General features: G+C 47.4%; 1 protein-coding gene across 2 annotated transcripts in view; it reads left to right on the top strand.

Annotated features, from left to right (window-relative positions):
• LOC146785916 (anosmin-1-like) overlaps positions 1-14,979 on the top strand; it is a 245,790-nt gene that overhangs the window by 136,416 nt on the left and 94,395 nt on the right. For both annotated transcript variants that reach the window (XM_085635313.1, XM_085635314.1), the window contains exons 4-5: positions 7,424-7,631; positions 10,525-10,709. In XM_085635313.1, coding sequence (XP_085491439.1) covers positions 7,424-7,631; positions 10,525-10,709 — 393 coding nt within the window. The remainder of the gene's footprint in view (positions 1-7,423; positions 7,632-10,524; positions 10,710-14,979) is intronic.

Raw genomic sequence — 14,979 nt, 5'->3', positions numbered from 1 at the left:
CAGAAGAGGTCCAATGGGATAACATGTTTCACAGAGCATGTCCTATGGTATAAAAGGTTCCACAGAAGAGGTCCAATGGGATAACATGTTTCACAGAGCATGTCCTATGGTATTATAGGTTCCACAGAGTAGGTCCAATGGGATAACATGCTTCACAGAGCATGTCCTATGGTATAAAAGGTTCCACAGAGGAGGTCCAATGGGATAACATGTTTCACAGAGCATGTCCTATGGTATAAAAGGTTCCACAGAGGAGGTCCAATGGGATAACATGTTCCACATAGCAGGTCTTGTGGAATAAAATGTTCCCTAGAGGAGGTCCGATGGAATGAAAGGTTCCACAGAGCAGGTCCTGTGGAATAAAAGGTTCAACAGAGGAGCACCTTTAGAATGAAAGTTCCACAGAGTAGGGCCTGTGGGATAATCGGTTCCACATAGGCGGTTCTATGAAATAAAATGTTCCACAGAGCCGGTCCTGTGGAATAAAAGGTTCCACAGAGCAGGTACTATGGAATTAAAGGTTTCACAGAAGAGCACCTAAGGTTCCACAGAGGAGGTCCTGTGGGATAAAAGGTTCCACAGAGGAGGTCCAATGGGTTAACGTGTTTCACAGAGCATGTCCTATGGTATAAAACAGTGATACTCAAAGAACGGCCCTCGGGCCGCCTGCGGCCCTCCTGACCTTTACATGCGGCCCCCTGGCCAGCAGTGGCACTGGACTGCCGTTTACTCGACTCAGCACGAACATGAAAAACAAGTTCAATATACACCAAACACTTATTTAAAGGTTTATTGTAGTTAGGGAAAGTAAGTAACTAGGCCCCTAACTTTAGGAACACCATCATTTTTAAAGACAGCCACTAGATATACATGCTGTGCTTCCCCTACACCCACTTTACACCCCCCGCTGGCATCAGTGCGGCCCTCGGTCACACCATAGACCATTTGCAGCCCCCGGGAAAATGTTTGTGAGTACCCATGGTATAAAAGGTTCCCCAGAGAAGGTCCAATGGGATAACATGTTTCACAGAGCAGGTCCTATGGTATAAAAGGTTCCACATAGGCAGTTCTATGAAATAAAAGGTTTCACAGAGCAGGCCCGATGGCATAAAAGTCCCAAACCTTCTTATGTTTAGTGTGTAGGATGAACGCTGCTCCCTGATCTCAGCAGGAAGGTAGGAGCCTAATTATATACCAGCCAGTAAATAATGTGTTATTGACTATTGCACGAACAGCATTACATCAGCCATTACCCTGAAAGAGCGGGTTCAGATTTTGGAGTTAATGGCCTGATGCTGGTCAAGAGCTAGGAGGCTAGTACCGTCAAGGAGCAATGAAAATGTTGGTAGTTCAGTTCACCTGCTGCATATACCTATATATATCCTCTAGGTCACTGTTTGAAATATGATGGGGCTTAGTGAGCCATTCATCCTCAGGCGGACAGTAAAACATGTCCAATTGAGTTGGGAGATGCCGCCATCTTCGATCACAGTTTTTGCATACCAAAGGGCTTGTGCACTAAACAAAAACAAAAATAAAGAGGCAGAAAGGCAGAAAGAGCAGACCAATGTCATAGGTTCAAAGACTAGAACACCGGAATGGAGGAAAGGTTTGGATGCTTAAACACACAAAGAACACAAAGGCTCTAGAAGGAAGCAGGCGCAGGTTGGGGGCCAATGGAGTGGGATCTAGAGTAGGACAAACACGAAGAGACTGAAAAAATAAAGTGCCCAACTCATACCCAAAATGAATGAAAGTTGGGCCTAGGTGAAGAACCACCAGTAGTGTGGCTACGGAGAGAGAGTTATGGGAATCGTGCATTGAGAAGAGTGGTTTGCAAACACTGAAGTGACAGTGATGAAAATGGAGGAAATCAAAAGTTTAGTTGCCAGAAAAGGTGCTCATACGATAACAATGGTCATTTGTTTCCTATGGGAAATGATCGCAAGCCTTATAATTTGTGAACATCCAGTTACAAACAGCACAGTTACCACAATCAGAACACTATACTCTCATTCACCAGAACTTTTTGGGTAGGCCTTCTCTGTTCAGAATTGAGATTATGGGACTGATTATAATGGCGGTCGGACTTACGTACGACTGCCATCTCTTCGCCCGAACAGCTGTCCGAGGTCGCGCAACCGGTATCATGATGCAATCGCCTTCAAGGTGGTCGCAATGTGTATCTTTTGTATTGCGGCATGTGCTGCTGGCTGCAGCACACGCAGCAGTACAAAATATACACTCTGTACATATCCCTGCGGTGCCTGCCACATGGTGAAGGGATATGTAAGGTCGGAGGGCCAGGAGGAAGGGGGGCCGCTAGGGGCCCCCAATGTCCCTTTCTACCTGCCTTTTCATGGCGGGTACACTGCCATGAAACGGCTGGTGGGAAGGGACATCGTAATCCCTACAGCGGTGCCTCGCAGGCACCGCCACCATTGTAGGGATAGCAGACTTTCCAACAGGCTCCTTGAGCCCATTGGATTCACGGCAGTCGGTCTTTCCAACCACCATTCATCCGCACGCCATCATAATGCAGTAATGCAGGGTCCGATGGCGGTGGGACCATCAGCCCATCGGTGACGGTCCCCTGCCATCATAATGAGGCCCTATGTGTGGTTTATTACTGCCTTTTTTTATCATTTCAGAATACTTTTATTGATTTTTAAAGATAGAAAACACCTAAGATTAATGGTATGGCGTAGGGGGGTTAGATGAGAGGGGTGGAGTGTATATAAACATGAAGCAGATGTAGGCCTTACACTGGATATTAAAATAGTGGTGTACAGAGTTTGAGATATACACAGGGAATAAAATACCCTAAAATATATAAAGGGAAACCCCCGGCAATGTCAGAAGTGTTTATACAGAAGAGCAGAAATATAACCTAGAGGTAGGGGTGGTCAGGGGCGTAGCTTGGTCAGTAAGATTGGGGGGTGAGCTTCAGGTTTTTCAGCAATCATGCTGGCATAAAATGTTAAAATACATTATACGACAAGCAGGGTGCATGAAAGAGGCTTAAGGGTCAGTGGAAATGGAGAGAAAAGCAGATTGGTAGGAGGGAAAACGCAATATTTTGTAAACTAACCAAATTTTCTAAAGATTTTTCAAAACCGAGAGAGGAGACAGTGTGTGTGCGTTTTTTTCTGTGTGTATGTCCAAATTCCTGGGGAAATCCGACAGACACATCACAGCACCATAACCAACCGAAAGCACCTGGACCCAACTATTTACCAGAAAATAAATTTATTAGGGGTGTAACACTCCAAACACCCCGCTCCCCCGAAGCTACACCCCTGGGGGTGATAGGAAAGAGAGGAGATAGTGGGGCATTATTACTGCTTGGTTTGAATTGTTTATTAAAGTGCTGTTATTTTCTTAAGGAATGAACTCTGGCTAGATATTCTATGTGTATTGTACACTTGCATTGTTACCATTCATAGTACTAGATGGTCCCCAGGAAGACAGCCGGAGAACATGGCACATTATTTATTTTGTTAGCATCACTGTACATCATTGAGATATAACGCTTGGGGATTGCTAGTGTGCAACTCCCTGTGATAGAAGCACGCTTGGGGATTGCTAGTGTGCAGCTCTCAGTGATGATAGAGGTACGTTTGGGGATTGCTAGTGTGCAGCTCTCAGTGATGATAGGCATGTTTGGGGATTGCTAGTGTGCAGCTCTCAGTGATAGAAGCACGCTTGGGGATTGCTAGTGTGCTGTTCTTAGCGGTGTTAGAAGCATGCTTGGGGATTGCTAGTGAGCAGCTCTCAGTGATGATAGAATCACACTTGGAGATTGCTAGTGTGCAACTCTCCGTGATAGAAGCACGCTTGGGGACTGCTAGTGTGCAGCTCTCAGTGATGATATAATCACGCTTGGGGATTGCTAGTGTGCAACTCTCCGTGATATTAGCACACTTGGGGATTGCTGGTGTGCAGCTCTCAGTGACAGAAGCACGCTTGGGGATTGCTAGTGTGCTGTTCTTAGCGGTGTTAGAAGCATGCTTGGGGATTGCTAGTGTGCAGCTCACAGTGACAGAAGCACGCTTGGGGATTGCTAGTGTGCAGCTCTCAGTGATGATAGAGGTACGTTTGGGGATTGCTAGTGTGCAGCTCTCAGTGATAGAAGCACATTTGGGGATTGCTAGTGTGCAGCTCTCAGTGATGATAGAATCCCGCTTGGGGATTGCTAGTGTGCAGCTCTCAGTGATGATAGAGGTACGTTTGGGGATTGCTAGTGTGCAGCTCTCAGTGATAGAAGCACATTTAGGGATTGCTAGTGTGCAGCTCTCAGTGAGGATAGAATCCCGCTTGGGGATTGCTAGTGTGCAACTCCCTGTGATAGAAGCACGCTGGGGAATTGCTAGTGTGCAGCTCTCAGTGACAGAAGCACACTTGGGGATTGCTAGTGTGCAGCTCTCAGTGATGATAGAATCACGCTTGGGGATTGCTAGTGTGCAGCTCTCAGTGATGATAGAATCACGCTTGGGGATTGCTAGTGTGCAACTCTGCGTGATATAAGCACACTTGGGGATTGCTGGTGAGCAGCTCTCAGTGATGATAGAATCACGCTTGGGGATTGCTAGTGTGCAACTCTCCGTGATATAAGCACACTTGGGGATTGCTGGTGTGCAGCTCTCAGTGACAGAAGCATACTTGGGGATTGCTAGTGAGCAGCTCTCAGTGATGATAGAATCACGCTTGAGGGTTGCTATTGTGCAACTCTCTGTGATAGAAGCACGCTTGGGGATTGCTAGTGTGCAGCTCTCAGTGACATAAGCACGCTTGGGGATTGCTAGTGTGCAGCTCTCATTGACAGAAGCACACTGGGAGATTCTAGTGTGCAGCTCTCAGTGATGATAGAGGTACGTTTGGGGATTGATAGTGTGCAGCTCTCAGTGATGATAGAATCACGCTTGGGGATTGCTAGTGTGCAGCTCTCAGTGATAGAAGCATGCTTGGGGATTGCTAGTGTGCAGCTCACAGTGACAGAAGCACGCTTGGGGATTGCTAGTGTGCAACTCTCAGTGATGATAGAATCCCGCTTGGGGATTGCTAGTGTGCAGCTCTCAGTGATGATAGAGGTACGTTTGGGGATTGCTAGTGTGCAGCTCTCAGTGATAGAAGCACATTTAGGGATTGCTAGTGTGCAGCTCTCAGTGATGATAGAATCCCGCTTGGGGATTGCTAGTGTGCAACTCCCTGTGATAGAAGCACGCTGGGGAATTGCTAGTGTGCAGCTCTCAGTGACAGAAGCACACTTGGGGATTGCTAGTGTGCAGCTCTCAGTGATGATAGAATCACGCTTGGGGATTGCTAGTGTGCAGCTCTCAGTGATGATAGAATCACGCTTGGGGATTGCTAGTGTGCAACTCTGCGTGATATAAGCACACTTGGGGATTGCTGGTGAGCAGCTCTCAGTGATGATAGAATCACGCTTGGGGATTGCTAGTGTGCAACTCTCCGTGATATAAGCACACTTGGGGATTGCTGGTGTGCAGCTCTCAGTGACAGAAGCATACTTGGGGATTGCTAGTGAGCAGCTCTCAGTGATGATAGAATCACGCTTGAGGGTTGCTATTGTGCAACTCTCTGTGATAGAAGCACGCTTGGGGATTGCTAGTGTGCAGCTCTCAGTGACATAAGCACGCTTGGGGATTGCTAGTGTGCAGCTCTCATTGACAGAAGCACACTGGGAGATTCTAGTGTGCAGCTCTCAGTGATGATAGAGGTACGTTTGGGGATTGATAGTGTGCAGCTCTCAGTGATGATAGAATCACGCTTGGGGATTGCTAGTGTGCAGCTCTCAGTGATAGAAGCATGCTTGGGGATTGCTAGTGTGCAGCTCACAGTGACAGAAGCACGCTTGGGGATTGCTAGTGTGCAGCTCTCAGTGATGATAGAGGCACGTTTGGGGATTGCTAGTGTGCAGCTCTCAGTGATGATAGAATCACGCTTGGGGATTGCTAGTGTGCAGCTCTCAGTGATAGAAGCATGCTTGGGGATTGCTAGTGTGCAGCTCTCAGTGATGATAGAGGCACGTTTGGGGATTGCTAGTGTGCAGCTCACAGTGACAGAAGCACGCTGGGGAATTGCTAGTGTGCAGCTCACAGTGACAGAAGCACGCTTGGGGAATGCTAGTGTGCAGCTCTCAGTGATGATAGAGGCACGTTTGGGGATTGCTAGTGTGCAGCTCTCAGTGATTATAGAGGCACGTTTGGGGATTGCTAGTGTGCAGCTCTCACTGATAGAAGCACGCTTGGGGATTGCTAGTGCACAACTCTCAGTGATGATAGGGGCACGTTTGGGGATTGCTAGTGTGCAGCTCTCACTGATAGAAGCACGCTTGGGGATTGCTAGTGCACAGCTCTCAGTGATGATAGGGGCACGTTTGGGGATTGCTAGTCTGCAGCTCTCAATGACAGAAGCACGCTTGGGGATTGCTAGTGTGCAGCTCTCAATGACAGAAGCATGCTTGGGGATTGCTAGTGTGCGGCTCTCAATGACAGAAGCACGCTTGGGGGTTGCTAGTGTGCTGTTCTCAGGGGTGATAGAAGCATGCTTGGGGATTGCTAGTGTGCAGCTCTCAGTGACAGAAGCATGCTTGGGGAGTGCTACTATGCAGCTCTCAGTGATAGAAGCACGCTTGGGGATTGCTAGTGTGCTGTTCTTAGCGGTGATAGAAGCATGCTTGGGGATTTCTAGTGTGCAGCTCTCAGTGACAGAAGCACGCTTGAAGATTGCTAGTGTGCAGCTCTCAATGACATAAGCATGTTTCCGGATTGCTAGTGTGCAGATCTCAGTGACAGAAGCACTCTTGGGGATTGCTAATGTAGAGCTCTCAGTGATAGAAGCACGCTTGCGGATTGCTAGTGTGTAGCTCTCAATGACAGATGCACTCTTGGAGGTTGCTAATGCGCAGTTCTCAGTGACAGAAGCACGCTTGGGAATTGCTAGTGTGCAGCTCTCAGTGAAAGCAGCACATTTGGGAATTTCTAGTGTGCAGCTCAGTGGCAGAACCACTCTTGGGGATTACTTGTGTACAGTTCTACGTGATAGAAACACACTTGGGGATTGCTAGTGTGAAGCTCTTAGTGACAGAAACACTCCTGCAGATTGCTAGTGTGCATCTCTCTGCGACAGAAGCCCTGTTGGGCATTGCTAGTGTGCAGCTCTCAGTGATAGAAGCACGCTTTTACTTTCACAGATACCAAGTTGTCAAGGTCCAAGCGTGTCCAGCTGCTGCAGTTCAGTCTGAGCCTTATAGTCTTGGATTTATAATGGGATAACGAAGACTCCAAGTCCCATAATAGAAATAAAAACCTTGGCTGGAGTATCTAGCCACGCAAGGCCCTACGATTCTTGGCAGGGCTGTGGTTTTTATTCATTAACCTTTTTTTTTTTATCATTCAAACAGAATCATCCAGAATGCCTGACCAGCTGCGCCTTTCTGCGGTCGCTCCAGACGTTTAAGCAAGGGGACTGCCCCCCAGCCGAGAAGGCGTCCGGCTTTGCTGCTGCCTGTGTCGAGAGCTGTGTGGCTGATCACGAGTGTCCGGGCACCAGGAAGTGCTGCTCCAATGAGTGCGGGTACACCTGCCAGATACCAGCAAATATTTACAGAGGTGAGCCGAGCACCAGCTCAAACCATATCTGCTGTCTGAAGTGGCACGAGACCTAGCCGTGACATCACCACACACTAGGCAGTGGCAATGGCAGTGGCGGGCGGTGACCCTCAACAGTGGAGGGTTGTCAAGCCGAGTACCAAAGCCAGTGACAAGCACTGTAATAAATCACAATGCCTTTAAGCTCACATTCCAAAGCTCTCCATCATGGCTCCTTAACAGATTTTATAACGGGCTAAGACTGAGAATTCTGGAATTAAGGCAATGCGAGTTTCTCACAGTGCCTTTCAGTGGGCCAAAAAAGTAAACATTTAAAGTAAACCCTACTTGCCCCATGCTTCCTCTGCAATCGGCTTGAATCCTCCTGGAGTCACAGCCAACCCTTTCCAAATCCCGATCCAGATAAGCAGCATGAGAGCAGTGCCAGGATTGGCTGGGACGGGCTGCCTTGCGTCTGCTCTCCTCCCAGCTGTCTAAGACAGCAAGTTGGAGAGGTTTACACTGCGCATGTCAGACTGGCCGTCGCAAGAAAGCTGGCCAAAGTGAGAAGCGTAGTGTAAACTGGTGAATTGAGCGCCACTCCCATGCTACCAGTCAGCAGCAATGCCCTGCCCCGAAACACTACTCGGGTTGAAAAATAAAATCGTTAGTTCATTTTATTACCATTTTATTTTTTGCTTTTGATGCACTGACATCGGGGGGGGGGTTAACCTCCACCCGAATGGGGGGCCGCCGCTGGGCAGTCATTGCGTTGCGACTTATAGTTTCATCAGACGTTTGAATGAGGCCCATTTCTGCAAGAAAGATTTAAAACTTGCCAGGATCCACTAAAATACTCTGTTGGTATATTTCTTTCTAAGGGAATGTATAGTAAGGTTTAGTTTGCTTTCTTTTCACATAACCATATTCAGTCAAACAGGATCTTGGAACTATTCATACAGTTTAAGTTCAAATTGTAAAGCAAACAGAACACCTATCTGTAAAGCACAACTTCACCCGTGGGTTTCTAAGCGCTAAATAACAGATGATTATTACTACATAAGTTATTGGACTCGGTTTATCAACCTTGGGAGGATCAACTGCTAGGTGGACCTATGTGGATTTGAACCCTTGGCCACAGGGTGAATAATAAGTACCTAGGGCAATTGAATTAATCTCTTGACATGAAATGGGCCAATAGTCTACAATAAAATTACATTTTTCATACCAGGACTCTGGGCCCGGTGAGATACTAACAGGCTGATTCACAAAAGCTTTCGAGTATTACAGGAGTACTCTTCCATGTAATCTTACATCCCTTTGTGACTCAGTCCTGAAGTGTCCACTCTCTATGAGTAAATGTGGAAAAAGGGTACAGTCCTTTCTATTTGGATACATTTTAAAAGACTATTCCCATTTTATTTCCTTTTTACTCCCATTGTATCTGTTTTAAATGTCTCATGACCAACTCACAAAGACATGTAACAGTACTACTAGAGTATTACCAGAGTACCACTTTACATACTCCAAAATGCCCTTCTGAATAGGCCCCTCATGCTTGCAAATCAGTACCTCTGAGAGGATGGGTGCTTTATGTCCTGTACTCCACATATGTGGGTCTAATGTCAGGGGTACCAGGTGCCCAAATACCTGATATGACTATAAAAATGAGGATCCATCCACAATCAGAAATGTACTGTGCTGTTACCCAACCTTTGGGTCTGTACCCAGCTGAGAAGAATGTCAGCTATCAGCCTCGTGTACCTCATGGACAATGTGTTTCCACAGTGCAATTCATCTTTTTAGAATTTTTTGTAAGTTGCAAATGTAAAGGTTTGCACTGTTTATTTTATTTTATTTTATTTGAAAAGTTTTATATAGCGCTGGCTAGACCCGGAGGTATGAGAGCGCTTTACATAGGATAGGACATTGTTTCAGGACATTGTTACATAGTTACATCAGTTACAGTTGCCGTTACCAGTATATGCTTAGGAGAAACAAATGTGAGCTTACACAATAATATAAGATAATTCGCGCGTAACATATCCAAGACACACGTCATATGGGGAATGGAAGGTAGTGGGGGAAAAGTAAACAGGGGAGAGGAAAGCAAACAGAGTCAGGTAGATCTGAAGGGGAAAGTACTCCAGGGGGAACAAAGCAGTCAAAGCAGTCGAGGGGAGAGACAGATAAAACCGTGAAGAACCGTGACAAACAATGTCCGATGTCCGGCTGGGTTGGTGACTGTGTGACCACTGACCTGATGAACCACTGACCTGCCATGTGGTATTTACCTAAGCCCTGATCAATATAAGCTCAGAATTCGCCAGTACTTTTCATGTCTGTCTTATCCACTCCTGCTTCTTGATGCATGCTGGTGCTTGTAGTCTTGTTTTCCACGTTATAAATGCAGGAATGCAACTATGAGACTGCCCCCTAGGGAACCATTGCCACAAGAAGGAGCCATAGTCCATATCCTGCCATCCATGTCTAACTTGTAAAACAACATAAATGACAGAGCCCAAATTATTTCTTGGATTTCACTGCAGCTGGAGCCACCCTCAACCCCTGCATGTGCTGCCAAATGTCAGTGCCAACATTACCTACTAACCATCACACTCATACAAGAGTGACTTTTTGGACTATTGCAGTTCATGTCAAGCTGTAGGGATAGCCTGCCAGGGCTAGTTGTATCATTTATTTTCAAGTATAATGATTTTTAAACACTCTGCTGATGGGCTCTACATAAAAATAAACAGACAGCGCCACTATGTGGTGGGCTTTGCTAACTGAGGGCTAGTGTTCAGAAACCGATGCCAGGCTCTGGCAAACACCTGTACAAATTAAGCTGTGCCACATGGCTCTAGTGTGAACACAACTTTCTTTCCTCATGTTTCTGATTTTTGATGCACAGGTGTCCCGTTAAAACCAAGAAAAGAAATATCCTTCACAGAGCAATTGAACGGCAGCCTTGACGTCTCTTGGAAGTCTAAGTTCAACGTTTCGGTGGAGCCTGTCTTTTATCTCCTCCAAAGACGATGGAATTATGGAATTCACCCCAATGAAGATGAGTCTACGCAATGGCAAACAGTAGCTATGGTGAGTTATGTTACACTGTGCACTGCTATTGTGCTGCTGCGATATAATCTTTTGCCATATTAGGGTAAGGATTTTTTCTGGGAGTGGTTCTCACAGTGCTATCTTCCTAGATCAGAGGTGTCCAACAGATGTCCAGGGGGGGGGGGGCATTCTCTACCATCTTTTCAGCATAACTGAATTTGTAAATTAGTTCCATAATGATTCATTGTACCTAAACTCATCTAACACAGATATGCTAACAATTAAGGCAAAGATCTATCCCTCCAGGACCTTTTCTGGATACCCCTGTCTCAGATGCTCTACTAACCATAATTTCTATCCATCACCTTGTTGTTGCAGTTGGGCAACGGGTATGCCCAGGCATGGGTCTTGTGCTCATTGTGCCCTAGGACTCAAGCTATACGCTATTGATGAGCAAGTAGGGTGAAGCAGTTCTGGGGTTGCATGTAGGCCCTTCTGGTGGGGTCCTCGTCTAGCAGTAAATAAATACCACTCAGTTTTCCCATTGCATTATGAGAGATGCAGTCCATAGTGTATTTGAATTACTACTAAAACAGTCTTTATGACCTGTGTGGGCACAACCAGTGCATGAAATTATGGACATGTGTTTCTGGGTTCTTTTCCTTCTTCAGCAGAAAATAGCAGGAAGGCTAAGAACTAATCAGGTAAAGTAATGTAAAATGTAATGTAATGTAATGTAATGTAATGTAAAAATTACTTATAAAGCGCAACATACACCGGACGGTTTCTTGGCGCTGTTCACTATATTCGGTGGGAGGCAGAGGGATGGGAAAAGCCTATGAATAGACACTGCGGAAAAGGTAGGTTTTCAGGAGAGACCTAAATTGAAGATGGGAGCAAGAGAGTCTAAGGTCCAATGGAAGAGAGTTCCAAAATGAGGGGGCCAGAAAAGAGAATCTAAGACCTCCATGTTTTTTACGCCTGTATCTGGGTGCCTGGAGGAGTGCTTGGTCAGAGGATCGGAGGTGCCTGGAGGGAACATAGCGATGTAGGAGGGAAGAGATGAAGGAAGGGCCGATGCCGGTCAAAGATTTATGAGTCAGGCAGCCAAGTTTGAACTTGCAGCGCTCTGATACAGGAAGCCAATGAAGAGTTTTGAGCAGGGGAAGGACGTGATGATATTTAGGTTGATGATAAATTAGGCGAGCTGCCTGGTTTTGTATCAACTGCAATCGTTTGATCTGATATTGAGGGATTCCTACATACAGAACGTTAGCGTAGTCGATCCGAGAGATGACTAGGGCCAACAATGCCAGAGTGAGGGCTTCGGTGGTCAGGAAGTGGGCTATTTTTCGGATCTTCCTGAGCTGAAAAAAGCAAGAGGACACAGTGGCATTGACCTGATGTATCATAGAGAGATCGTGGGAGATGTAAACCCCTAGGCTTTTCACTTTGTCAGCAGGGAGGGGGGGGGGGCCAAGTGAGAGGGGCCAGAAGGTGGAGTTCCAAGGGTTGGATGGGCCTCCGACAAGAACAAGCTCCGTCTTGTCGGGATTGAGTTTGAGATGGTGGGCGCCCATCCAATTGCTGATATGGCAGAGGGTGGATTGGAAATTTTGGGCCGCATCATCAGAGGAGTCAAGGTTGAAAACAAGCTGAATGTCATCTGCATAATTAAATGCAGAGACATTCCAGCCCCGGAGGGAACGGATCAGGGGGGTGAGATACAGGTTAAAAAGAAGTGGTGACAAGGACGAACCCTGTGGAACACCACAGGTAAGCATCCTCCTGTCAGCCGAGAACTGGGAGAGTCGGACAGATTGGTGGCGGTCCGTCAGAAAGGAACGGACCCAGTTAAGTGCCGTCCCGCCGATGCCCGCCTCTTTGACACGGTCGACCAAGATGGTATGGTCGACCGTGTCAAAGGCAGCCGACAGATCCAAGAGGACCAAGACTTGGCTGATGTTGGAGTCGGCGCCTCTACGGAGTTCCTCCATGACAGAGAGGATAACCGCCTCGGTCGAGTGTGCAGGTCTAAACCCGGCTTGCTGGGAATCAAGGAAGTTGGAATCTTCGATGAAGGAACTGAGGATGCTGGTAACGTGAGACTCCACTACCTTACTCAAGTAAGGGAGCAGGGAAATGGGGCGGAAATTGCCCAGGACCCCGGGATCAGCGTTGGGTTTCTTTAATATAGGAACCACCTCAGCGTTCTTAAACTGGCTGGGAACCTGACCGAGCAGTAGAGAGTTGTTCAGGAGGGCCAGCGGAGGGGCGGGGCAAGCCGAGAAGGCAGCCCGGAGAATCGTAGGAGGGCAACAATCTGTGGGGGAACCAGATGAAATTTTTTTAAGTAAGGAGAGAAAGTCTTTCTCTGGTATGGGGGGGAGCTGGGTGAGGGAGTGAGGGTTAAAAGAGGGGGTGGCCTCAGAAAGAGCCGTCACCGGCGGTCCGGAAGATATACTGTTTTTGATTTTACTAATTTTTTCTATAAAGAAACAGTTGAGAGAATCACAGAGGGCCTGGGACGGAAGAGGTTTGATAGTCACCCTATCCGGATGTGAAAGCTCTTCCACAATGGCAAAAATTTCTTTGGGTTTTTGCACAGAGTTGAGGATTTTTGAGGAGAAGTAGGTGGTTTTAGCTGCTGAGATAGCCTGTTTATATTCTCCAGATAGTTTTAGAAAATGAAGTTTCTCTAAAGGATCGTAGTTTCTACGCCAATGACGTTCAGCTTGGCGAAGCCCCAGTTTGAGGGATTTAAGGCTATCTGAGAACCACCGATGAGCGTCATGGGGACGCTTGGCTCTGACTAGTTTGAGGGGAGCGACCTTGTTGCTGGCAATTTCTAACCATTTAGTTAATGCAGCTTCTTGAGATTCTAAGGAGCCAAGACAGGACGGGGCCGAGGAAATAAGAGAGGTGAGGAAGCAATTGTGATCTGCTTTATTCCAATTGCGAGCCAAAAGGCTAGGGCCTCGGCTGTGAGGGGGTGGTGGAGGGATCAGAAGACAAAAAGAAATAAGAGAGTGGTCCGACCAATGACAAGGTAATATCGTGAGCGACTTGATTTCCAGGTTGTAGGTCCACACCTGGTCTAGGATGTGGCCTTTAGAGTGGGTGGCTGTATGAATATGTTGAGAGCCATTAAGCCCACTTAGCAAGTCAGTGAAGGCCAAGGAATGAGGGCTTTCATTTGCATCTGATGGCCAGTAGTTAAAATCACCTAAGACCAGGATTTTAGAATTGTTGATTGTGAGCTGAGAGAGTAGATCACCAAAAAGGGAAGAAAAGTTAGGCATGGGTTGAGGGGGACGATATACCAAAACACAGGTGACAGGGGACACCGAGGAATCAAATCTGATTACCAGGCAGTCAACCTGGGGGATAGTGAGTAATGAAAGGGAACTGAACCTGAGAGGAGATTTGATAATAGCGGCTACACCGCCTCCTGGTTTGCCAGCCGGCCGGTTGACTTGGAGAATGTAATAACCCGGTGGAATGGCTGCCAAGATGTCGGGGGAGGAGTCGTCATTCAGCCAAGTCTCCGTTAGGAGAAGGATGTCAGGTCGGTCTGAATCCAGGAGGTGGTGAATGTCAGATTGATGTCTGACAAGTGACCGGGTGTTAAGATACATGATTGCTAGTTCCAAAGTAGCAGATGCATGAACAGACAGGGGTTTAGAAGGGGGGAGGGTAATTGTGTATTCAGGGGTAAGGGAGGATGGGAGGGTCCTAATTTCGGGGAAAGACGTGCGGGCTTGGTAAACGCCAAGCTGTTGTAGGTTATGATGGCTGGCGGATTCCAGCGGCCAGGGTGAGTGGAGAGCAGTTAAGTCCCTGGGGCCATAGGATGTGAGTTGGGCAGAGTGGCAGGCCCCAGGCCCCGGCCGGCCGCGGACGGGCGCAGACGGGCTTGCCTTAGGCGCGCCTTCGGCGCGCCATCGTCGCGCCCGCTGCGCTCGTCCGCTGCGCTTCCGGTAGGGGCACATCCTATGTACTGGTAGGGAAAGGGTTGGTAAAGGGGCGTGGCCAGCGCCGGTGGGCGTGTCCCGGAAAGTGCGGCAATGGCGGCAGATGTAAACACAGACACCTCGCCCGCACCAGCGCTAAGTCCGCTGTGCAGGGGTGTCCGGAATCAGCTCAAATGCGCAGAAAGCAGGTAAGCATGAAGTTTTTAAAAGCAAAAATTACAACTTTCAAGCAGTTTTAAAAGCATAAACAGTTCGTAGCTCCCGGCTGTGCCTCAGGAGAAATGCGTGAACAGATCAGCGCTAGTGATCTGCGCTTTAATAGGCTTTTGGCGAAA

This window comes from Triturus cristatus, chromosome 11 (assembly GCF_964204655.1).
Source record: "Triturus cristatus chromosome 11, aTriCri1.1, whole genome shotgun sequence".
In the NCBI taxonomy this organism is placed as follows: domain Eukaryota; kingdom Metazoa; phylum Chordata; class Amphibia; order Caudata; family Salamandridae; genus Triturus; species Triturus cristatus.
Note: the sequence above shows the minus strand (reverse complement) of the source record. Positions and strands in the feature narration are given on the sequence as shown.